Here is a 25,879-nt window from a genome sequence, read left to right on the forward strand (position 1 = left end):
GAAAAGTACGATCGTATTATAATAGAAAACAATAACAATAATATAACAATGCACTGTTGAGCGCGGCGGAACGAACGGACAGTGCAGGTCAACACCGATGGTATAAGCTACAGTAACGTTTCCACTTTCCATGTGGTAACACGAGAGAACATACGAGGATACAGTCTTTGCGAGGATACATCTCAGTGTTGAGGGAGAGAGGCCTTGCTTGGCGCAGGCGCAGTAATACTCGTCTAGCTGTTAAGAGACTCAAAGCGTAACCACTGCAATGAGGAGTAACAGCCTCTCGCTCAGCTTTGACGGTGACGATTTACTGCAATAGAGTTCTCGCGGCATGTCCAGGCGAAGAAACAATAATATTAAATATTAGTATTAAAGAATATTCTATTTGTACAATCAATCAATACTGATCTGCATTTAGGGCAGTCGCCCAGGTGGCAGATTCCCTATCTGTTGCTTTCCTAGCCTTTTCCGAAATGATTTCAAAGAAATTGGAAATTTATTGAACATCTCCCTTGGTAAGTTATTCCAATCCCTAACTCCCCTTCCTATAAATGAATATTTGCCCCAGTTTGTCCTCTTGAATTCCAACTTTATCTTCATATCGTGATCTTTCCTACTTTTATAAACGCCATTCAAACCTATTCGTCTACTAATGTCATTCCACGCCATCTCTCCGCTGACAGCTCGGAACATACCACTTAGTCGAGCAGCTCTACTTCTTTCTCTCAGTTCTTCCCAACCCAAACATTGCAACATTTTTGTAACGCTACTCTTTTGTCGGAAATCACCCAGAACAAATCGAGCTGCTTTTCTTTGGATTTTTTCCAGTTCTTGAATCAGGTAATCCTGGTGAGGGTCCCATACACTGGAACCATACTCTAGTTGGGGTCTTACCAGAGACTTATATGCACTCTCCTTTACATCCTTACTACAACCCCTAAACACCCTCATAACCATGTGTAGAGATCGGTACCCTTTATTTACAATCCCATTTATGTGATTACCCCAGTGAAGATCTTTCCGTATATTAACACCTAGATACTTACAATGATCCCCAAAAGGAACTTTCACCCCATCAACGCAATAATTAAAACTGAGAGGACTTTTCCTATTTGTGAAACTCACAGCCTGACTTTTAACCCCGTTTATCAACATACCATTGCCTGCTGTCCATCTCACAACATTTTCGAGGTCACGTTGCAGTTGCTCACAATCTTGTAACTAATTTATCACTCTATAGAGAATAACATCATCCGCAAAAAGCCTTACCTCCGATTCCACTCCTTTACTCATATCATTTATATATATAAGAAAACATAAAGGTCCGATAACACTGCCCTGAGGAACTCCCCTCTCAACTATTACAGGGTCAGACAAAGCTTCACCTACTCTAACTCTCTGAGATCTATTTTCTAGAAATATAGCAACCCATTCAGTCACTCTTTTGTCTAGTCCAATTGCACTCATTTTTGCCAGTAGTCTCCCATGATCCACCCTATCAAATGCTTTAGACATGTCAATCGCGATACAGTCCATTTGACCTCCAGAATCCAAGGTATCTGCTATATCTTGCTGGAATCCTACAAGTTGAGCTTCAGTGGAATAACCTTTCCTAAAACCGAATTGCCTTGTATCGAACCAGTTATTAATTTCACAAACATGTCTAATATAATCAGAAAGAATGCCTTCCCAAAGCTTACATACAATGCATGTCAAACTTACTGGCCTGTAATTTTCAGCTTTATGTCTATCACCCTTTCCTTTATACACAGGGGCTACTATAGCAACTCTCCATTCATCTGGTATAGCTCCTTCGACCAAACAATAATCAAATAAGTACTTCAGATATGGTACTACATTCCAACCCATTGTCTTTAGTATATCCCCAGAAATCTGATCAATTCCAGCCGCTTTTCTAGTTTTCAACTTTTGTATCTTATTGTAAATGTCATTGTTATCATATGAAAATTTTATTACTTCTTTGGCCTTAGTCTCTTCCTCTATCTCGACATTATCCTTGTAACCAACAATCTTTACATACTGCTGACTGAATACTTCTGCCTTTTGAAGATCCTCACATACACACTCCCCTTGTTCATTAATTATTCCTGGAATGTCCTTCTTGGAACCTGTTTCTGCCTTAAAATACCTATACATACCCTTCCATTTTTCACTAAAATTTGTAAGACTGCCAATTATGCTTGCCATCATGTTATCCTTAGCTGCCTTGTTTGCTAGATTCAATTTTCTAGTAAGTTCCTTCAATTTCTCCTTACTTCCACAGCCATTTCTAACTCTATTTCTTTCCAGTCTGCACCTCCTTCTTAGTCTCTTTATTTCTCTATTATAATAAGGTGGGTCTTTACCATTCCTTACCACCCTTAAAGGTACAAACCTGTTTTCGCATTCCTCAACAATTTCTTTAAACCCATCCCAGAGTCTGTTTACATTTTTATTTACCGTTTTCCACCGATCATAGTTACTTTTTAGAAACTGCCTCATACCTGCTTTATCAGCCATATGGTACTGCCTAACAGTCCTACTTTTAAGACCTTCCTTTCTATCGCATTTATTTTTAACTACCACAAAAACAGCTTCATGATCACTAATACCATCTATTACTTCAGTTTCCCTATAGAGCTCATCTGGTTTTATCAGCACCACATCCAGGATATTTTTCCCTCTGGTTGGTTCCATCACTTTCTGAATCAGCTGTCCTTCCCATATTAACTTATTTGCCATTTGTTGGTCATGCTTCCTGTCGTTCGCATTTCCTTCCCAATTTACATCTGGCAAATTCAGATCTCCCGCTACAATCACATTTCTTTCCATGTCGTTTCCCACATAGCTGACTATCCTATCAAATAATTCCGAATCCGCATCAGTGCTACCCTTTCCCGATCTGTACACTCCAAATATATCAAGTTGCCTATTATCTTTAGAAATGAGCCTTACACCTAGAATTTCATGTGTCTCATCTTTAACTTTTTCGTAGCTTACAAATTCTTCTTTCACCAGAATGAAAACTCCCCCTCCCACCTTTCCTATCCTATCTCTACGATACACACTCCAGTGCCGTGAGAAAATTTCTGCATCCATTATATCATTTCTCAGCCATGATTCAACTCGTATTACAATATCTGGTAAATATATATCTATTAAATTACTTAATTCTATTCTTTTCTTTACAATACTTCTACAGTTCAGCACTAACAATTTTATGTCATCCCTACTTGATTTCCAGTTCCCTGTTCCCTTATCACCGCTCCCTAGGCCATCCCGTTTCCCTGAATGTACCTCCCTATTACCCTTCCAAACAAATTTCCTAACTTATACGTATCACTGCGGTTTAAATGAAGGCCATCCGAGCGCAGATCCCTATCTCCTACCCACCCATTAGGATCTAAAAATCTCACTCCCAGTTTCCCACATACCCACTCCATAGTCTCATTTAAATCCCCAATCACCCTCCAGTCAGTATCCCTCCTACACAGTATTCCACTAATAACAATCTCCGCTTTCTTAAACTTCACCCGTGCTGCATTTACCAGATCCCACACATCTCCAACTATGTTGGTACTTATATCAGCTTGCCTTACGTTGTTGGTACCAACGTGAAACACTACCACCTTCTCCTTCCCCTCCTCCCTCTCTTCTACTTTCCTCAACATCTGCCTCAACCTAATTCCTGGATAACATTCTACCCTGGTTCCCTTTCCTCCACACACTTTCCCTACGTGTCTAACGATGGAATCCCCCATGACCAGAGCCTCAACCCTACCCACCTCATTTGATCCCCTCCCCTCCTGGTCAGCCCTATATCTCCTGATAGCTGCAGAAGCTACTTCCTCCTCCCTTTTCTCCTTCCCATGACCCTGTTCCACCTGTCTTTTCCTATCCTCTACTCTACATTTCCCTTTCCTACCTTCTCCCTTCCTCCTACTTCCATGCATCTCAGCAACAGTTCCCTGTCCCTCATCTTCCCTCTGTTGTTCTACCTGGAGTGACTCGTACCGATTTCGCACAGACACCTGTCCTGAATTCTGATCCTGAATAGAGCCCTTGGCCTGCAATCTCCTTCCCCTTAGAACATTAGACCACCTGTCTTCTACAACTCCTCCCTTTCCTTCCCCTCCCTCTTGTACACCTACTGTAACCTGTACATTGTTTGAGGAAGTCCTATCTTCCTTCCTGTCTTCTGTGAGAATCCTAATTATCTCCCTCAAACTTTCCAACTCCTCCCTCATACCCCTCAATGCCTCACCACACCCACAATAAGTACACTCGCGCTCCTTAGCCATTCTTTACGGGGAAAAATTATAAATTAAAAAAGTAACTTATTTGCAAAAAAAATAAATGAACGGAGGGATATATTTTCTGGGATAGTACACAGCAATAAGGTAATTAATATACGACTACACTACAATACTACTTAGTCGTGCTCTATTTTTTTTAATCCTACAACCCCTAACAGGATAAAAACTGCTGTTAATTACTGAATATCGAAAGTAATACACAAGAACTACACAATTCCGAACTGCAATTAAGCCTATCCTAATTTCAACAATATTTTAGTACGAGTTTCTACGGATACCTCTACTACACCAGTACTACATAAATATTTTACAATAATAAAATAAGCACACTAAATTCTAATAGGATATTACTCGTATACTACTGTACAGTACACTACAGTAATTTTTAAACTACTTTCAGACGTATCCTAATTACGATACCGGTACCGTACCGTATGTCACTACTAAGCACAACATAAATGAAATTTGCAAGAACTACTGTACTCAAAGATTACCAACGAAGCTAAATGCTTAGACAAATTATTATTAGTATTAGGGTCTAATAGATACACACGAAAGATAACACACAAATATAGCAGGCAAGATACGGCACTATCTAAATGTACCGTACTGTATCTATACTACAATGTATCTACACTACACTATACTGCGTTTGGTTAAATGCTTAAGTATCAAAAGGATTGCCGTACACGAAGAAAAACACGAATATAACTGGCAAGATACTATCTAATATATTATACCTTATCTTCACTACAATTCTACTGAAATGTGGTTATGTGATTATTACAGCTGGTGGATTACTATTATTTTCCCTACTCCACGGGACGGAGAAAAAAAAGTGTCCTTAATTAGGCCTACTGAAAAATACGAGGTTGTCTACAATAATTTCTCAACTATTTCTGTCAAAACTACTACTATTACTCCAGGGACTTGAACTGCAATTACTGGGATATATGAACTTTATTATTATTAGCTAACCGCTAATCGAGGGAGCGAAATATAAATTACGGATACTAACTACCTACTCAGAAGTACAAATGAATGGAATACAAGGTCAGCTGATTTTTATTTATATTTACTTGACTACACTACACCCTTTGTTCACGACTGTAGCCAACAATGCAATATTTGAATATGAGGAGCGACAATAATCAATAACAATACGACTGTTAACTATTACCGTGTAATCTCTTTAACTTCTTTTTAAATGGAAGTTTACAGGCGTATCGTGTTTTTTAGTGTAGTAAATTATTACCTTCGCGATAGTTTGAACGTATATCTATACGAAATACCGGAGAAGTTGCTGCAGAAGTTACGGTACTATTCCTTATGATAATCTGCCTTTGTAAGTACAACCAACGAACCTACAGATACCGGTATTTACAAATATTTTTAAAGTTAATATTGTTACCTAAAGTATTACCTAAACCTAAATTCGAAACAAGGTGCACCTAGCTATCCTACTTAACCTAGAAAACGTAATTTACTGAAGACCAACTGAATTACTTGTTACAAAATTTAAATAATTATTACAACTCCCAATTTCTACCAACAAGCACTAAACACCACTATATAAACAGCACTAAATGAATCAGATATACACAAAATTAAGCTATTTCAATAGGTTTTCACTACTTTATCACTACAATAATGCAAGAGCTCTCTCAACAGCCAACCGTTCTCAAGCGCATCCAACAATGTATATTTTCAAACTGTTACCAGTGGTAACAGTGGATACTAGCACGCTTCGCCACAGGCACCTTCTCACCAATATCCCATTCTTTCTTGTTTAATTATTACGTTCTCTAAATTGCATATTCACGTATAATTAAGTTGTAACCTTTTTTGGCATGGAAGCAGTGCCGTTGAGTATTCGTTGCATTTTAGAATATATTTAGCAATTAACATTTTATCTTTGAGCTCAAACATAATTATTCTCTCATTCTGACCGAAGAACACATTTTATTGGATTTAGAAAAATAGGCATTGAACAGTTATTGCTAAAGCAGGCATCACGCGGCAGTACATTATGTAAACAAATACCCGGCAAGAATGAAGGGATAAATCCGCTGCTGGAGGAGCTGCTGGCTTTCCCTGTATGTGGAGGGGGACGTTATGAAGGAGAGGGAGGTGTAATATCTTCGTTATGCTCGAACGAATTCAGGGGCCGGTACTCGCGACTACACATTTCACAACTGCTCTTAGGTCATATTTTGAATTGCTCAGTTGATTGACATTTAAGAGAGCTGAAGTGTGAGACAGCCATCAGAGAGAGAGAGAGAGAGAGAGAGAGAGAGAGAGAGGGATGGGGGGCTTGCGATTAAGGTTGCGTAGCAGTGAGCTTGCATTTGGGAGATGGTGGCTTCTAATACCACCGTCGGCAGCATTGTAAAAATCTATAATATCTGATATATCTTGCTGAGATCCTGTAAGATGAGCCTCACAGGAATAACTTTTCCTGAAAAATAAAGCATAAAAAAGAAATGGCCTTCACTCGGTGTTTTCGCAGATCGAACTCGAATGATTGGATTGTTGCCCGCACACGAAATACTTTTCTTTACAACACAATATATTATAATTTCACCAATACTACTTCGGTATCTTGACCGTCTTTACATCAGATTAATTCTGCGATGAACAACTATCTCCACTTGGAGTCAAGACCCCGGCCACATCGGCCAGCTGGACTTATTCTATTTCTCGACGATCGATTGACTCAGTAGTATAACCCCCCTCTCGCAAGCTTCAATGATACAATGAGGGTGATTTCAAGATGGCGCCCCCTCTTATTTATAGTTTCTCTCCCCTCCCTCAGGCATTTTTTTTTTTTTTTTTTTTTTTGCCGCCAAGAAAATGTGCGTACTTTTTCCGACTTTGTGGAAATGTATTTAAAACCGTTTTTGCTGTAACCGGTACTTGATAACTTGCTAGTGACATTGTTCATCTTATAAAATTATTTCGTACCAAATTAACTGGTTAATTGACCTCATTTGATAGGCACTATATTTTGACGACTCGGCGTTGGTAAAATAGTCACACGCGTCCTTCATGAAATATTCACGGAAATGGCTTAGCAATCTCAAATCTGTCTTACTAAAAACCAATTGTCTTACAGGTAATTACAGGACACTCAGTATACTACATGGACTGTTATCACTTTGTTTTCGCCCCTATTTGGACATTTCCGTTTGTGTTCTGAAAATGAACGCGAATCCATCGATGTTCTTTTGTATACTTCAACGGTAAAGAATAAAGGTTTACTGTAGTTGGTAATACAATATACCTGGGTGTGAGATATTGTTTTGTGGAGCATGGCATACGTTCAAAAACATGTTCCCGTAATTTCTTTGAACTGTGTATATAAACAGTGGCTCAAAAAAGTATTGGTAAGAACTGACATATCGTCCATGCCGGGACAAAACTTCCTATATGATAATATTTTTGTAGATATACTGATCTGTAGCACATACATTATGAAGAGCGAGAATGCCTTGACAATATCCACACAATATTGCACTTTAGATGACATAACCTTACCGGCCAAAGTTCTATGCTAAAATATTTCAGATAGGAGGTTTTGTCCCGCCAGCGACGATATACTGGAATCCTTGATTATTTACAATATTTTGTATCATGTACATTTGAAGAAAAACAAACTTCTTCCATGTCCATATAACTAAAAAATCATCAATTCTTGATCCTTCGTGATCGTTTCAGTTCGTGGTAGATCCTCTTTATAATTTCAGCTAACCTATTTGGCATCGATCGTACCAGGGTTTCCGTAGTTTCCTTTAGTATGTTATTCGATTCGGTGAGGAAGGCTTCTTTCAGGTCAGCTTTGTTTGACCGGGCGAGTTGGCCGTGCTCGTAGAGGCGCGCGGCTGTGAGCTTGCATCCGGGAGATAGTAGGTTCGAATCCCACTATCGGCAGCCCTGAAGATGGTTTTCCGTGGTTTCCCATTTTCACACCAGGCAAATGCTGGAGCTGTACCTTAATTAAGGCCACGGCCGCTTCCTTCCAACTCCTAGGCCTTTCCTATCCCATCGTCGCCATAAGACCTATCTGTGTCGGTGCGACGTAAAGCCCGTAGCAAAAAAAAAAAGCTTTGTTTGATATTGCATGTTTTCTCACGTTTTGCTCCAACTAGTGCCACAAATTCTCGATGGGGTTGATGCCGGGAGATTGTGGTGGAGTTTCCATCGAATGCGGTGTATTATATAATACCACAGCTTTGTGTTCAGGGATGTGTGTTTGGGGGCGTTATCTAGCGGAAACATATACTTCGATGAGAGTCCCATTTTTTTTGTATACTTGAAGGAAGATGTCTCTTGAGGATGTTAATGTGTGCTTTGTGATCCGCAGTCCCTTCAATAAAGGCTAATTTACCGACACCATTCGCACTCATGCAAACCCACACCATCAGGGAACCACCTCCATGTTTCACAGTAGCTGTCAGGTTCTTGTCTTCAAGTTCAGAATTCATCTTCCTCGACACAGTCACTCGTCTGTCGGGCCTGAAGAGGATAAATTTATTCTCATCGGTAAAAAACGACCTCTTCCAATCCTCATAGCTGTTATTTCTGTTCTCTTTATCGTATGCAAGTCTCTTCTTAATGTTAGCCTTACTGATGTACGGCTTTCGACGGGCTATTCTGCCCGCATATCCTTTTTCGCGTAGCACATTTCGGATAGTTCCAGATGACATTTGCACTCCTACATCTTGCTGTAACGCAGCTGCTATCTTCAGCGCACTTAGCTGAGGATTTTAGGGCCACTTTACGCACAATTTGCCGTTTGTCTTGTACTGATAATCTTAATTACGGCCACCGCCGCTTCCTTCCCACTTCTAGCCCTTTCCTGACCCATCGTATCCATAAGACCTATCTATGTCATTGCGACGTAAAGCTACTTGCAAAGAAAAAAATATATTGCCTTTGTTCTTTTGTACCTGTACACAATAATTTTAACAGTTGTAACAGTTCTTCCAATAATTTCACTTATGTCCTTGAAAGATTTACCTTTTTGAAATAGTCGCACTACAATCCTCCTTTCTTCCACGTTGTTTCTTTCATGTTCCTTCCCATTGCTAGCTGAACACGGAAACAGTGCTGAATATTACCTTCAACGTGTCAGCACAGACAAGATGAGCCCGAGTTGCCCCAGACGCATGATGTCAGGATGATATTGTTTACTAGACCAATACTTGCTTGGCGTGTAATGGCGCACGCCGTTGTATTGCTGGTCCGTTTGCAAACAGCGTGAATCTCCTTGGCTCCATATTCAACCTACTCATGTACTTGACTGTCCTACTTACCCACATTTGTGTAATTCCATTACATGCACCATTATTTGTACTATACTCTTCCGTTCATAGCACGGTTATGGGCAGACCAATACTTTTTTGAACCACTGTGTATATAAATGATAAGAGTAGGGAAATGGAATCACAGATAGGACTTTTGAGGATATTATACTCTATGGAGTGATAAATACTCATGGTCATATAAACCAGAACACCTTGAAAGACTAGTGATAGGAAGTTCGTATTCACAGGACATGTGCATATGTCTTGTCCTCAGGTTCAAGGTCCACATCTATATCTCGGCGCACCACCACCGACTGGTAAAATGTGTCTACGGCTCTCGTTGTCGCTGTAAACAGAAGGTAATGGATCAGTGCGACTTGAGCATATGTGCAGGATGCCTCGCAGAAGTATGCGAGAACCTTACCGTCAAATGAGTGAGATTGAAAGAGGGCGCATTATTGGCATGAGAGAACGTGATGCATTCACCCGGGAAATTGCTGCTCGTGTGGGACGAAGTTTGTCGGCAGTGCAACGGGTGTATACAAACCGGTTCACAGAAGGCCGTAGAACACGACGAGATGGGTCTGGTTGCACCACCGAGACCACTTCCCGAGAAGATCGACACCGCATCCGAATGGCATTGCAGGACAGATCTGCGTCCTCCTCGGTTCTGGCGCAATAGTTGCACAGTGTAACACATCATACACTATCAGGAGTGACAGTCCGTGGCCGTTTATTACTGTCTGGGTTACCGGCGCATCGACCACTTCTCCGCCTACCTTTGACTAATGTGCATAAACATGCTAGACTGCAATGGTGTATGGAACGACGTCACTGGGGACGGGAGTGGAAGCAGCTAGTGTTTTTGGACGAATTTGAGGTTCTGTTTGTTTGAAAAAGATGGCCGCATTTTGGTTCGCCGCAGACAGGGGGAGAGGCATCACATTGACTGCATTCGCACAAGACATAAAGCGGCAATTCAAGGCCTTATGGTGTGGGGTGCTGTTGGGTACAACTACAAATCACAGTTGGTGCGTGTCCAGGGCACTGTGACCAGTTTGACGATCGTGAATGACATCCTGGGACCTGTAGCTATACCACTTTCTGCACAGCACCCCAGACGCCAGATTTCAGCAGGACAATGCGCGACCACATGTTGCTGCACGAGCACGTGCCTTCTTGTTGTCACAGGTTGTAGGACTGTTGCCCTGGCCCGCCCGATCCCTGGACTTGTCGCCAATCGAAAATGTGTGGGATATGGTGGAAGGTCGGGTGCGGCGTTGTGACCCAAAAATGAATTGTGGAACCAGGTGAATGCAGCATGAATGGCTATAGGCCTACCCCAGGACGCCATTCGCGCCTTATACGCGTCGATGGCATCACGCATGGAACACGTTATCAGTGCTTACGGAGGCTCCAGTGCCTACTAGGCAACAGGACACATTCTGAACTTAGGCGACTGAAATGCTAATCGTTTCTGTAGAACATACTGATAAACATGTCATGTGAATATAAACTTCCTATCTCTATTCTTTCAATATGTTGTTTTTATGAACATGGGTGTAATATGAAGATAAATTTGGAATTCAAGAGGACAAATTCGGGCAAATATTCGTTCATAAGAAGAGGAAATAGGTATTGGAGTAATTTATCAATAAATTTAATAAATTTCCAACTTCTTTGAAATCGTTTAAGAACGTACTAGGTAAGGAAATGAAAGGGAATCTGCCACCTGGACGACAGCCCTAAATGCAGGTCAGTGGTTACTGATTGGACAACATTGTAGGATTAATATGATACCAGAGATCCCATTCATAAGTTCTTGGCATATTAAACCAACATTTGGGAATTTATAACCTTCCTACGAAAGCCCAATGTAGAAAATATTCGTGTAAATATCAGAGTATTCAAGAACAAGAACTGTTTTGATGTTCCTCGAACAAGTTCAATTATAATATTAAGTAGACTGAACTGAACTGAATATGTGTTCGTTTTTACCAGATATTAACAGAAACAAGGAAGAAGAATAACAACAACAACGAACTTTCAACAAGTATTCATCTGCAAGACCGAATGAAGCCATGTGGATTTTAACTACTGCTCAGTCTTGCATATACGCTTAGTTAATTAGGCCTTTGTCATAGCCATTTACATAATTTTGTCCATGAAGTTATGTTATTTACTTCAGGATATTATCCTATGTGTGTTTGATGTTGACTGTTCTTATTTCTTTTGTGTAAAAAATGCTGAGAATTCATGGTTGTACCAGTGTTAATAAGGATCGTCGTGAATCGTTGGCCACTAGCAGTCCACTGCTGAATGAAGGCCTCTCCCAATTCTTCCACGGATCCTTATGCGACTGCATCCACTTGATCCCAACAATTAATCCGAACTTATCGAGTCATCGTATGTGGGAGATCCTCTAGGTTGCTTACAGTCGAAAGGAGTCTAGTGTAGGACTTCATGTGTACTTTTCTCCCGTTAATACTGTTTGTACCCTCCTTTATACCTCCTAGGTTTCCGCACCCGTTCTGCTCCGGTTCTGGTTCTGCTCCGGTTTTGGAGTAATTTTCTTTTTTCTTTTCCTATGGCCGGCCATTTTAGAATCTGCTCAGCGAGGTCTGAGTGTTTAAAGTAAATGTGCTTTTGGAGAGGGTCTTACTTCTGTTCCACACAGTCACCGTGACGTCACCCATGAAATGACATGCTCTCTGGACTATTCTAAGGTTTGGGTAGTTTTAATATCGTAACTCTAAGTCTCTCTTCCGTAATGTGTCATTGCAGGGAGAATACTGGCTAAATGCCACCCCTCCTTCATTAAGCTCAGTGGCAGACCGATTTTGAAAATTTTAGTTTTCCATATGAGTTCTATGCTACTCTGACTCCTTGTTAATTATTTCGTAAAACTTCCTCCTGATGCTTCCCATAAGTCTAAATACACATACTGATCCTATGATTCTATCAAGGCAAACTCACGGCAAGTATAGCCTATTAAGGCCGTTGACCTGTCAAGACATCTGCTTTCCAGCCAGATGGCCTGCAGATATTGAGTGTTTTGTGGTTAGTCATATTGCTTGGGTTCCACGACCAGGTCCGCTGTCTCTCGCTGGCAATTCGTCGGTTGATCTCACGAGGCTGATTGAACTTTGATCTCACGAGTCTGATTGAACTTCGTTCCAGTCCTCAGTCCAGAACAAAATCTGTAGACAGATCGGGAATCGAACCCGAGGCCTATGAGTAAGGATCAAGCTCGCTACCTATACTCCAAGAGGATTGCTCTGATTCTATCACTTGTGAATTTATTCTTATTTTCCCTTTTGAGCGAATACAACTTTGTTTTATCTAGATTCATTTTCAGCTTACTTTTTCTCTTTCATTTGTGAAGTCTAGCATTCTCCTACGCAAATTTTTGATTACCGAGCGAGTTGGCCGTGCGGTGAGGGACTTGCAGCTGTGAGCTTGCATTCGGGAGATTTAGGATTCGATCCGCACTGTCGGCAGCCCTGAAGATGGTTTTCCGTAGTGTCCCATTTTCACACCAGGCAAAATGCTGGGGCTGTACCTTAATTAAGGCCACGGCCGCTTCCTCCCCGCTCGTAGCCCTTTCCTATTCCATCGTCGCCACAAAACCTATCTGTGTCGTAGCGACGTAAAGCAACTTAAAAATAATCTGCTCTGATTTAAAAAATAGTCCACATACTTTGAAATCTATTTCTGTTCAGTTAAGGGCATTTCAGATTTGTTCTGAAGCAAATGAGAATTTGGGGAATCGTCTTGGTAAACACCTTTCTCAATTTAAAATTTTGCACTATCTTGACCAAGTCTGGTAAACGAAGACTCGTAGGACACAAGTATAAAATAACTGGAAAGTTATTGATACGTTGTTTTGTGCGCGCGGAACAATCGCAAATTTCTCTGTGAATATTTTCTGTAGGTTTCGACTCCTACTGCTGTTCAGCAATATACAGTAGGTATCTCAACTGCAGTTTGAGAGATTCACTCCAAATATCATAAAATCATCTGTATAACTGAAAAGTAACTAGAATAAATAGAATCTATCGGAGGTAGCTGCCCTAAAATCAATGCATTTTGCAACATTTCTAAAAATTCCAATGAGAATTAATTACATGTATTTTCTTATTGTACTTATGGATTAATAAGTAGACTGAACCTTTGTAGTTTCCCTGGTATTAGGCAGCTATCGTAAGTAGATTTTCTCCCTCCTTTCTGCAGTGTAGCAGCTAGGTATATGGATTCTGAATTCCTTGCTTTACGAGGTCTTCCGATACGGACCTAGAATATACTGAATCGAATGTTTTCTCGAAATCTGTAAAACCATGACCTCATTTGAGAATTGTTAATGATCCACAGTTATAAAACTACATCGAAATTCAACTTTGTTCCTTGCTTAATGGAGATACTGATGTTTGAATCATTAATTTAATAAATGCTCACTTGTCATTATTTGAATAATCACTGTTTAAAGGAAGTTAGTTTCGGCATATTTATATAGTTAATGTGTTTATATTTCTTTACATCAATTATAACAGTCTGGGTTTATAGGCTTTTAAGCAGGAAACGATTGAAGTCATGTTTTTAAATAGCTTACGAAATTGTTTTTCTTGGAATTATTCTTGATGCTGTTGTGTGTTATTTGTTTGTTCCAGTTACTGGATATGCTGAAGTTCTACTCGCGGTTCGAAATCAATGATGAAACAGGCGATCCTCTTACAGATCATGATATGACGCAAATCCACTACTCAAAAATTACTTCATTACAGGTATTGTGAATGACATTATCGTTTTTACTCTACAATATATTATTTACCAGCTGATGTACCCGTGCTTCGCTACGGGATTCTCAGAAAGACTGACTTGGTGGTTTTCCTAACTGAATTCAACATAGGACATTACAAAAACGTCAGTAGGAATGTAGCGATTGAAAGCAATGTTATCATATAAAATATTCGATCAAATGAAAAACCGCACACTTTCTCACTTTCAACGAAGAGTACTACGGTGCCGATCTAAGAGTCCAAAGTTCCAGAGCTGGAATAACCAGGTCGCAGACTGCCGTGAAAACTCCTCTGTCATTATTCCGTTAAATATGCACACTACTCATTCCAATCAGTGCCTCAGAATAGGGATTGAATAGCTCGAATACTATGATGTACCAGTGTGTGTTACGTACCAGTAGTATCAGAAAATGTATGAACCAGAGGAATGGCATGCTAAAGAAGAAAGTTATCTTACACCCCAGCTACTTCCCACCAATATACAGGCAGGCTGTTACAGTCGGTAAGACCAAGCGAGTTGGCCGTGTGGTTAGGGGCGCGCAGCTGTGAGATTGCATCCGGGAGATAGTGGATTCGAACCCCACTGCCGGCAACCCTGAAGATGGTATTCGGGAGATGGTGGGTTCGAGCCCCACTGTCGGCAGCCCTGACGATGGTTCTCCGTGGTTTCCCATTTTCACACCAGGCAAATGCCAGGACTGTACCTTAATTAAAGCCACGGCCGCTTCTTTCCACTTCCTAGACCTTTCCTATCCCATCGTCGCATAAGACATATCTGTGTCGGTGCGACGTTAAGCAAAAAATGGGTATTCCGTGGTTTCCCATTTTCACACCAGTCACACCAGGCTGTACCTTAAAGCCAAGGCCGCTTCCTTCACACCACTATTCATTTCCTATCCCATCGACGCCATAAGACCTACCTGTGTCGGTGCGACTTCATGCAAATTAAAAAAAAAAAACCTCGGTACGCTGCATTAATGCTATCTATCGGGGATGAGAGGAAAGAGAAGACAAAAAGCACATCACAACAAACAATGGTCAATGTAGTGTTATTGTTGCTAAAGTTTATGAGCTTTCTGTATTGCAGGCCTTCACATTAATTTTCTTACGACTCTGTGATATTAGGGTGTCTTACAAAATTATTTATATCGTAGACTGTAGTTCCTTATTCTCAGACTTTACATACCGATTTTCACTAAATTCTGTTTACCCATTTTCTCGTGACTCGGCGCTGATATGGACTTAGTAACAAAAATCCAAATTCATGAATATCTCCGATTATATGCGGTACGGTAACAATGTATAAACCGGGCGAGTTGGCCGTGCGCGTAGAGGCGTGCGGCTGTGAGCTTGCATCCGGGAGATAGTAGGTTCGAATCCCACTATCGGCAGCCCTGAAGATGGTTTTCCGTGGTTTCCCATTTTCACACCAGGCAAATGCTGGGGCTGTACCTTAATTAAGGCCACGCCGATTCCTTCCAACTCCTAGGCCTTTCCTATCCCATCGTCGCCATAAGACCTATCTGTGTCGGTGCGACGTAAAGCCCCTAGCAAAAAAAAAAATGTATAAGACATAAGTGATCGGAAATTTAATAACATCTTACATAACTACTACTAACTTACGACATAACTAAAGTTAGGTTAGTTATGTAGTATTTATCAATACGACCACTAATAACATAAATAACTTATTTGAGAATTACATTTCAGACCTTCCCCTAAACTACCATTTCACTCAGCGTGAATAAAATTATTTGTAGCTTAGATTGCATTGGTTCATCACCCGTCATTACATACCGATTTTCATTAAATTCTCTTTAGCCGTTTTATAGTGATGCATGTACAGACAGACAGACAGACAGACAGACAGACAGACAGACAGACAGACAGACAGACAGACAGACAGACAGACAGACAGACAGACAGACAGACAGACAGACAGACAGACAGACAGACATTAAGGAAAAGTAAAAAATGCATTTCGTTGTCACTGTGGACATAACCGACACAGAAATACCATTCTTTTCAAATTCTGAGTAATGTACAGACACAACTCTTATTTTATATATATAGATTTATCGATACGACCACTAATAACATAACTTATTTGAGAATTACATTTCAGGCCTTCCCTTAAACTACCATTTCACTCAGCGTGAATAAAATAATTTATAGCCGAGCTTGTAGTGGTTCATCACCCAACATTACATACCGATTTTCATTAAATTCTCTTCAGCCGTTTTCTATTGATGCGTGTACAACCATACAGACAGACAGACAGACAGACTGACAGACAGAAATTACGGAAAAGTAAAAAATGTATTTCTTTGTTACTGTGGACATGACAGATACAGAAATACATTCATTTCAAATTCTGAGCAATGTGCAGGCAAAACACTTATTTTATATGTAGATTACCTTTCAGGCCTTCCCCTAAACTACCATTTCACTCATTGCGAATAACATTATTGATAGCCTAGATTATAGCGACCTATTCCCCGACTTTGCATACCAATTTTCGTGAAGATACGGCCACTAATAAAATAAATATTTGACAATTAAATTTTAGGCCTTCCCCTAAACTACCATTTTTCTCAGCGTGTATAGCCTATATTGTAGCGAGTTATTTTCCATCCTTGTCCAGCGATTTTCATTACGACACGACCACTAATAACATAAATATTTGAGAATTAAATTTCAGGCCTTCTCCTAAACTACCATTTCACTCAGCGTGATTAAAATAATTTATAGCCTAGATTGTAGCGGTTCATCACCCGACTTTATATTCCGATTTTCATAAAATTCTCTTCAGCCGTTTTCTCGTGATGCGTGTACATACATACATACATACATACATACATACATACATACATACATACGTACATACGTACGTACGTACAGACAGACAGACAGAAATTACGGAAAAGTAAAAAATGCATTTTCTTGTTACTGTGGACATGACCGATACAGAAATACCATTCTTTTCAAATTCTGAGCAATGTACAGACAAAACTCTTATTTTATATATATAGATATAGATTACATTCATGCCTTCCCCTAAACTACCATTTCACTCAGTGCGAATAACATTATTGATAGCCTGGATTATAGCGACCTACTCCCCGTCTTTGCATACCAATTTTCGTGAAGATACGACAACTAATAAAATAAATATTTGATAATTAAATTTTGGGCCTTCCCCTAAACTACCATTTTTCTTAGCGTGTATAGCCTATATTGTAGCGACTTATTTCCCATCTTTGTCTAGCAATTTTCATTAAGACACGACCACTAATAACATAAGTATTTGAGAATTAAATTTCAGGCCTTCCCCTAAACTACCATTTCCCTCAGCGTGATTAAAATAATTTATAGCCTAGATTGTAGCGGTTCATCACCCGACTTTACATTCCGATTTTCATTAAATTCTCTTCAGCCGTTTTCTCGTGATGTGTGTACATACATACATACATACAGACAGAAATTACGGAAAAGTAAAAGATGCATTTCCTTGTTACTGTCGACATGACCGGTACAGAAATACCATTCTTTTCAAATTCTGAGCAATGTACGGACAAAACTCTTATATTATTTATTTAATCGAAAAGCACTTTTACAGAGCACATTAAATCAATACTACATGGTTCATGGTGTGGGTTACTGTAGTCACGTCCTTGTTCGTGAACCATGGGCAACGACTGAGTGGCCTAGTAAGTGGTCCTGAGTCTGTATTATAGACCGAAAATTATAAAGTATGATAGTCGTTCTGAGAGTTGGGATACCAGTTGCTACGGAATGGGAGTGGACATCTTGGACATATTCTGAGTCGTGGCCCTCCTTGTGCTCAGGCGGCTAGTAATATACAATCCACCAAGAGTTCCTAACCCATTAGAGGAGAGATCGAGCTCAGAACATTTTAAGCAAGCCTCAGACCTATGGGAGTAACGCACTCCCATTTGACAGGCGAGTGACTCCTTGGAAACAACTTGGCGAACGAAATGGAATTCGATGGGGAGCTATGAAGATAAAGTTGAATTTCAAGAGGACAAACTGGGGCAAATATTCATTTATAGACAGGGGAGTTAGGGATTGGAATAACTTACCAAGGGAGATGTTCAGTAAATTTCCAACTTCTTTGAAATCATTTCGGAAAAGGCTAGGAAAGCAACAGATAGGGAATCTGCCACCTGGGCGACTGCCCTAAATGCAGATCAGTATTGATTGATTATCAATATTAATGGGGTTTATGGAAGAAAGAAAGTTAAAGTAGCTGAGTAAGCAAAGAGGGCTCATCTGGATATACTAGGAGTAAGTGATATTCGGGTAAGGGGAAATAAAATGAAATGAAATGAAATGAAATGAAATGAAATGGTGTATGGCTTTTAGTGCCGGGAGTGTCCGAGGACAAGTTCGGCTCGCCACGTGCAGGTCTTTTGATTTGACTCCCATAAGCGACCTGCGCGTCATGATGAGGATGAAATGATGATAAAAACGACACACACACCCAGCCCCCGTGCCAGCGAAACTAACCAATTATGGTTAAAATTCCCGATCCTGCCGGGAATCGAACCCGGCACCCCTGTGACCGAAGGCCAGCACGCTAACCATTCAGCCATGGAGCGGGACCGGGGGAAGATGACAAAGAAGAGATAGGAGATTGTAAAGAGTATGCCTGACGGGTGTCGAAAAGGGAAAGGCAGAGTGTGGGGTAGGGCTGTGTATCAGCAATACTATTCCACGCAACATAGTTTCTGTTAGGTACGTAAATGAGCGAATGATGTGGGTAGATTTGACAATTGGACGAATCAGGACAAGAATTGTCTCAGTATATTCACCATATGAGGGTACAGATGAGGATGAAGTTGACAATTTTTATGAAGCATTGAGTGGCATCGTAGTCAGGGTCAACAGCAAGGATAGGGTAGTGCTAATGGGTGATTTCAATGCGAGAGTTGGAAATAGAATTGAAGAATATGAAAGGGTGATTGGTAAATGTGGGGAAGATATGAAAATTAATGGGAATGGGAAACGTTTGCTGGACTTCTGTGCTAGTATGGGTTTAGCAGTTACGAATATATTCTTCAAGCACATGGGAGGCTAGGGGTATCAGATACATAATAGACTATATCTTAACCGACTTCGAATTCAGCAAGTCTGTTAAGGATGTACGGGTTTTTGGTTTTTTTTAATGATCAGACCACTATCTGATCACTAGTGAACTAAGTATCTCTAAGCCTAGGATCGAGAAAGTGAAATCTGTCTGCAAACAAATAAGGGCAGAAAATCTACAGGATGAGGAAATTAGACAGAATTACATGGATATTGTTAGTGAGAAGTTTCGAACAGTGGACAGTAAGCAGGTTCAGGATATAGAAAGAGAATGGGTGGCATACAGGGCCCCCTCCAGGGACACCATGACCTTGACGTCGGTGTGGAGGCTTGTGTGCTTGTTGATCCCGGGGGCTATGCCAGCCTAGGGTTAGTCATGCTGGATTGGCCTCGGTGTAGGGCCAGACTAACAAGGTGTCTCCCGAGTTGCCTGAGAGGTGTCTGTGCTCTTTAGATTTCATAACTATTTCTACCCTTCTATACTCACATTCTTAAATTTCTTTCCTCTTCCTGTCCAGCCAACCTCTCTGCCTTCGGTAGAATACGATAGTATGGAGCTTTTATCCTCCACCAATCGGAAGTTTCGGGTCATGGCGAGGTGATGCATTGCTACTGGGAGAGTAGTTCTTAGCGGCCCAACCCAATCACAAGTTTCGGATCATGGCGAGGTGATGAATGGCTACTGGGAGAGTAGTTCCTAGCGACCCCCCTCCAGATACCGGGCGCCCTCTGGAGTATATAGCCTTGCCTTCGGTACGTCAGGGCTTTGCCGAAGGTCGACCTTTTAAATCCCGGATACTCGTGGGACTGTGTATGGCTTTTGAGTGATTTTGGTTTTAATTCGTCGAAGGCTGCAGGCCTTAAAACTGCCTTTAATTTGTACCACAAAGAAACGTAAACGTTTCAACAGAGCCGATGATTTGTTCAATAGGGAAACGTCTGAGGAAAATCTGCCTCGATACCTGGTTGCCTCCAGAGTTGATGGACAGAGCTTCCTTCCAGAAAATCTGTTTCTAATTAGCAATGCTGTGGAGGATGTTGTTGGTGGAGAGGTTGATGAGATGCGGAAGCTACGCGACGGCTCCGTACTTATCTAGACCACTATGGTTTTACAGAGTAAGAGGTTACTGGAAGCTACAATGTTCAGACCAGTACCTGTTAAGGTGGAAAAGCACAAGTCCCTGAACTCCATTAAAGGAGTCATCTTTCACAGGGACTTAGTCAAAGCCTCTGATGATGATCTCATCTGAAGCCTTGCGCGTCGGGGAGTTTCCAACGTCAAGAAGCTCAAGAGGCGTGTCGGAGCTAATCTTCATGACACAGGTGCTTTCATACTCACTTTTGACAAACAGACACTGCCCGAACGAATTAAAGTTTCAATGTATACGCTGACAGTTCGACCATATATTCCAGCACCTATGCGCTGTTACAACTGCCAACGGTTTGGTCACACATCACTGCGCTGCCAAGGCTCAGCAACTTGTGGGGAATGTGGAAAAGGGGCACATACCGGTGTAGAATGCACACCACCACCCGTGTGTGTAAACTGCACAGGTGAGCATGCCCCCCGATCCAGGAATTGTCCTATATTCAAGGAAGAAAAGAAGATCCAGGAGATTAAGACACTGGATAAACTATCTTATCCAGATGCCCAGAGGAAATTTAAATCAATGGCCCCTCCGGAATTCTCCGTCTCCTTTGCTGAGAAGGCAGCGAAAGTACCAATAACACCAACAAGTTTTGTAGCAGTCGCTCCGGAGCAACCATCAACTAGCAAGCAGACGGTTCCTCACAGCACCAGTATCCAAGAAAAGAGAGAACAAATCCCAATAAAAGCATCGGTAAGCAAGTTATTGCCAAAAAATTCTGGAAAGAGCACTTCTCAGACACCTTCGGCTGAAAAGTCCTCTAGTTCAAATGCGGGGAAAACGACTTCCCCAAATATGGCTGGAAAACCTTCTTCCAGCCTTCCTACCAAAGCACAGGTCAAGAAGGAGGAGAAAGGGAAGCCACAGCGCTCCCCTAAGAAGTTGGAGTAAAAGTCTTCTCCAACCCCATCGGCAACAAATCTGCCGGTTCTCCTTCAAAGAATAAGGAAACGGCGGGTAAAAATGAGAGGCCCCGACGGTCTCATGTTCGATCCCTTTCTGGGGAACTCAGTTCTCCCAGGAAGAAGGCCCACCGTTCAAAATCAGAGAGCACGCCATCTACGGAGGGCTCAGCCTCCAAGTCACCCCCTGCTGGGGACACAATGGAGACTGAAGCCATTATTATTGTAGATGGTGACGATGACATAATGGACACCAACAAAGACGGCGGAAATTGGCAGGTAGCTGATAGAAAGAAGGGCAAGCAATTGTCCTAATTTCCTAACGCTGCCTATCCACACAATGGCACTATTGCAGTGGAACTGCAGTAGTTATCACTGTTGCCTAGCTGAGTTACGTCAACTGATATCTGTCTATGCGGCCTCCATAGTCTGTCTACAGGAATCTCGTTTGAGACCTGGACACGACACGACTATGGGAGGATATCGTCTTTATTACAAAGATAGATTAGCTGTGGATGGCGCGGCAACTGGGGGCGTTTGTACCCTAGTTCGCTCCGACATCTTCAGCGAAGAAGTACCGCTCCGTACTCAGCTAGATGCAGCTGCAGTTCGCACTCCGCTGCCAGTAATGACAACGGTGTGCAACGTGTACTTTCGACCAGACTACTATCTTGAAACGTATGCACTACAAGATTTGATCGCTCAGTTGCTTCCTCCTTTCCTCATGCTGGGAGATGTGAACGCCCGTAACACACTATGGGGTTCTCCGTCTTCCTGTGCTAGGGGGTGGATGCTTGAGCGACTGATCAATCTGTTTGATCTTTGCGTGCTTAATACAGGGGAACCGACACACTTCAGCAGCGCACATGGCACATTCTCACACCTGGATGTCACGTTGTGCAGCCGTGCGCTAGTTCCCCTGCTACGGTGGCAAGTACACGATGACCTCTGTGACAGTGACCATTTCCCGATAATTCTATCTTGAATCAAAGACAGTCCAAAGTACCCAAGCACTGGTTACTTCGGCAGGCAAACTGGCGAGAATTTTCAAAACGCGCAGTGATGGCCGATGATATGCTGGAGTCTGTTGACGACCACGTCTCTTCCGTTACTACGGGAATTTTGGCTGCTGCAGAGGAAACAATTCCTTCCTCATCCGGTATTCGTCGCCGGAAATTGCAGCAGCCATACGTGATCGCCGACGGGCTTTTAAGCATTATCGTCGGAATCCTATGATGGCCAGTCATATCACATTTAAGCATCTGCGCGCGAAGGCCCGTTTCTTGATTTGAGAAAGTAAGAAAGCTATGTGGGAAAAGTATGTGTCTTCTATGACGGCACATACGCTGTCATCGCAAGTGTGGACGAAACTCCGCTGTATTGTCGGTGTACAGAATGTGCCCTCGGTACCCGGAATCTCCATTAATGGAGATATAGTTACGATTCCTTCTGTCATTGCCGACCACATCGCGTCACATTTCGCAGATACATCCAGCTGTGGGAGATACGACCCTGCATTTCTACCAGTTAAGCGCGAAGCAAAGGCACACCATCTCTCTTTCACCTCCAGTGCTTCGCATCCCTACAACGTGCCCTTCACGGAGTGGGAGTTGCGAAGTGCACTCGTGCTATGCAGGGATACGGCTCCTGGACCGGACAAAATCCATAAAGTGACAGATGTCTCAAGGATATTCTCACCCTGTTCAACAGAATATGGAGTGAGGGAGAATTTCCATCTCAATGGCGTGAGGGAATTGTGATACCAATTCCCAAGCCAGGTAAAGATCCAAAACTCCTGGATAGTTATAGGGCAATATGCCTTACAAATGGCCTCTGTAAGCTATTTGAAAGGATGGTTAACCGGCATCTTGTGTGGGCCATGGAAAAGGAAGGTCTCTTCTCTAACTACCAGTGTGGGTTTCGCTTTCATCAGTCTGCCACTGATCATCTGATGAGACTGGAGAGCACCATTCAGGAGGCCTTTCTCCGGAAGGAACACCTAGTAGCTGTGTTTTTTGACCTGGAGAAAGCTTACGACACTACCTGGCGATATGGGATTCTCTCCACACTACACCAGTGGGGATTTTGGGGAAATTTGCCAACGTTTATTGAGAACTTCATGTCCCTCCGTCTCTTTCGAGTCTGAGTAGGGAATGCATTTTCTCAATAATACGTTCAGGAAAATGGAGTACCTCAGGGATCTGTACTGAGTGTCACGCTGTTCGCAATCGTCATCAACGGCATAGTTGCCGCTGCTGGGCCCGCAGTCGTTCCATCTCTGTATGTAGACGACTTAGCTCTGTGTTACAGCTCCGGTAGGGTGGCCTTTGCTGAGAGACAGCTACAGCAAGCTATTAACCGAGTCGACAGTTGGGTCCTGCAACATAGTTTTCAGTTTTCAGCAGCGAAAACCTCAGTTGTACACTTCTGTTGACGTCGGCCTGTGCATCCCGAAACAGAGCTCCGCTTGCAAAACAGTGTCTTACCAGTGGTTGGCACCTGCAGATTCCTGGGTCTCCATTTTGATAAGAGACTAACGTGGCAGCCCCACATCCGTCAGTTGAAGGTTGCCTGCATGAAGAGACTTAACATGCCTAAGTTTCTCAGCGGCACCTCGTGGGGGGCTGACCGTTCGGTACTGCTACGATTTTACACGGCGACGGTCCTCTCCCGAATAGACTATGGAAGTGCGGGTTATGGCTCGGCATCAAAATCTACGCTGAGCGTTTTAGACATTATTCACCATAGTGGAGTAAGCCTGGCAACGGGAGCTTTCCGTACTAGCCCCATTCCCAGCCTACTCGCTGAAGCAGGAGTTCCACCTTTACGGATAAGGAGGCAGCAGTTACTCCTCACGTACGCTGCCAAACTTCGTGAAATACCGCTACATCCAAGCTATCAATGCAACTATCGTACCGAATACCACCAGCGGTGCCAAGACTGGCCGAATGCCACACGGCCGGTTGGGTTTCGGATTGATAGCTTGTGTCATGATTTGAATATCAATATCTTAGCGAGGTACCTCCGTGGTTGGTTCCGCAACCGGATATACGTCTAGATCTGCTCCGTGGACCCAAGGTGAACATGAATTCCTCCGTTTATTGGAGGTATTTCCAGGACTTCGTTCACCAATATCCGGCTGCGAGACTGATCTTCACGGATGGTTCTAAAATCGGAGATAATGTCGGTTGCTCTATTGTCATTGATGATATGAGCACGAAGATCTCGCTTCCTAAAGTATGTAGCGTGTATACTGCTGAGCTTTATGCCATCTTACAGGCTCTGCAGTTTGCACTGCGTGACGAAAGAAGCCACTTTCTTATCTGTACCAATTCGTTAAGCTCTCTGCAGTCTATTGAAACCTGTTACTCGCAACACCCACTGGTACAGCAGATACATGACCTTCTAGCCAGGTTAATGGATGCTGGCACCAGAATCACTTTCGCGTGGCTACCAAGCCACGTTGGGATTGCGGGAAACGAACTTGCAGATGAAACTGCAAAGGAAGCGGTACTTTTACCTCCAAGACCAGTCAATGTATCTGCTAAGATGCTGCTCCTGTGAGGGAATTGTTGACATGGTGGAGGTAGTGGAGTATCCAACCTATTCAATGGACACGAGTCCCTGTGACTTCGATCTGTTCCCCGAACTAAAGGAACCACTCCGAGGGAAGCGTTTCCATACACGAGATGTCGTACGGTAGGGCTCTCTGTCGCGGGCATCAGAAAAGCCGGCACTGCTACTGGTATCCTCCGCCTTCCACACATCTGGCAACGGGTGCAACATGTTGCAAGGTATTACATCGAAGGCCTGTAGAGGTATGGCAGTTCTACAATAAATGGTTTTGTATGTATATATGTGTTGCCACTACTATTTTTTCCAGTCCTCATATATTTTATTGGCACATCTGTACATCAGCCCTGTGCTTTTGAAGTACTGTACTTCTCTTTTATCTAGAGTCTGTGTTGAGGGCTGGAGCAGTTGTGAGTTAAATAAAACAAGCAATGCAGCTGGGAAATAAAATACTGTTTATGCTCAACTTAACCAAATATTGACAATTTTTGCATACCTGTGATATGGCTATTGTATTATGAATATAAGAAGAGTTCTTATGATATATAGATATCCAAAGAATTATTCATTTTTTTAAATAACCACCGGGCGAGTTGGCCGTGCGCGTAGAGGCGCGTGGCTGTGAGCTTGCATCCGGAAGATAGTAGGTTCGAATCCCACTATCGGCAGCCCTGAAGATGGTTTTCCGTGGTTTCCCATTTTCACACCAGGCAAATGCTGGGGCTG

At 42.2% G+C, this 25,879-nt stretch overlaps 1 protein-coding gene across 2 annotated transcripts in view; it reads left to right on the forward strand.

Moving 5' to 3' along the window:
* The window catches only part of LOC136858203 (RNA helicase aquarius), a 686,829-nt gene that overhangs the window by 523,380 nt on the left and 137,570 nt on the right, over window positions 1-25,879 (forward strand). For both annotated transcript variants that reach the window (XM_067137584.2, XM_067137585.2), the window contains exon 7: window positions 14,293-14,406. In XM_067137584.2, coding sequence (XP_066993685.1) covers window positions 14,293-14,406 — 114 coding nt within the window. The remainder of the gene's footprint in view (window positions 1-14,292; window positions 14,407-25,879) is intronic.

The sequence above is a fragment of the Anabrus simplex genome, chromosome 1 (genome assembly GCF_040414725.1).
Source record: "Anabrus simplex isolate iqAnaSimp1 chromosome 1, ASM4041472v1, whole genome shotgun sequence".
NCBI classification, from domain to species: domain Eukaryota; kingdom Metazoa; phylum Arthropoda; class Insecta; order Orthoptera; family Tettigoniidae; genus Anabrus; species Anabrus simplex.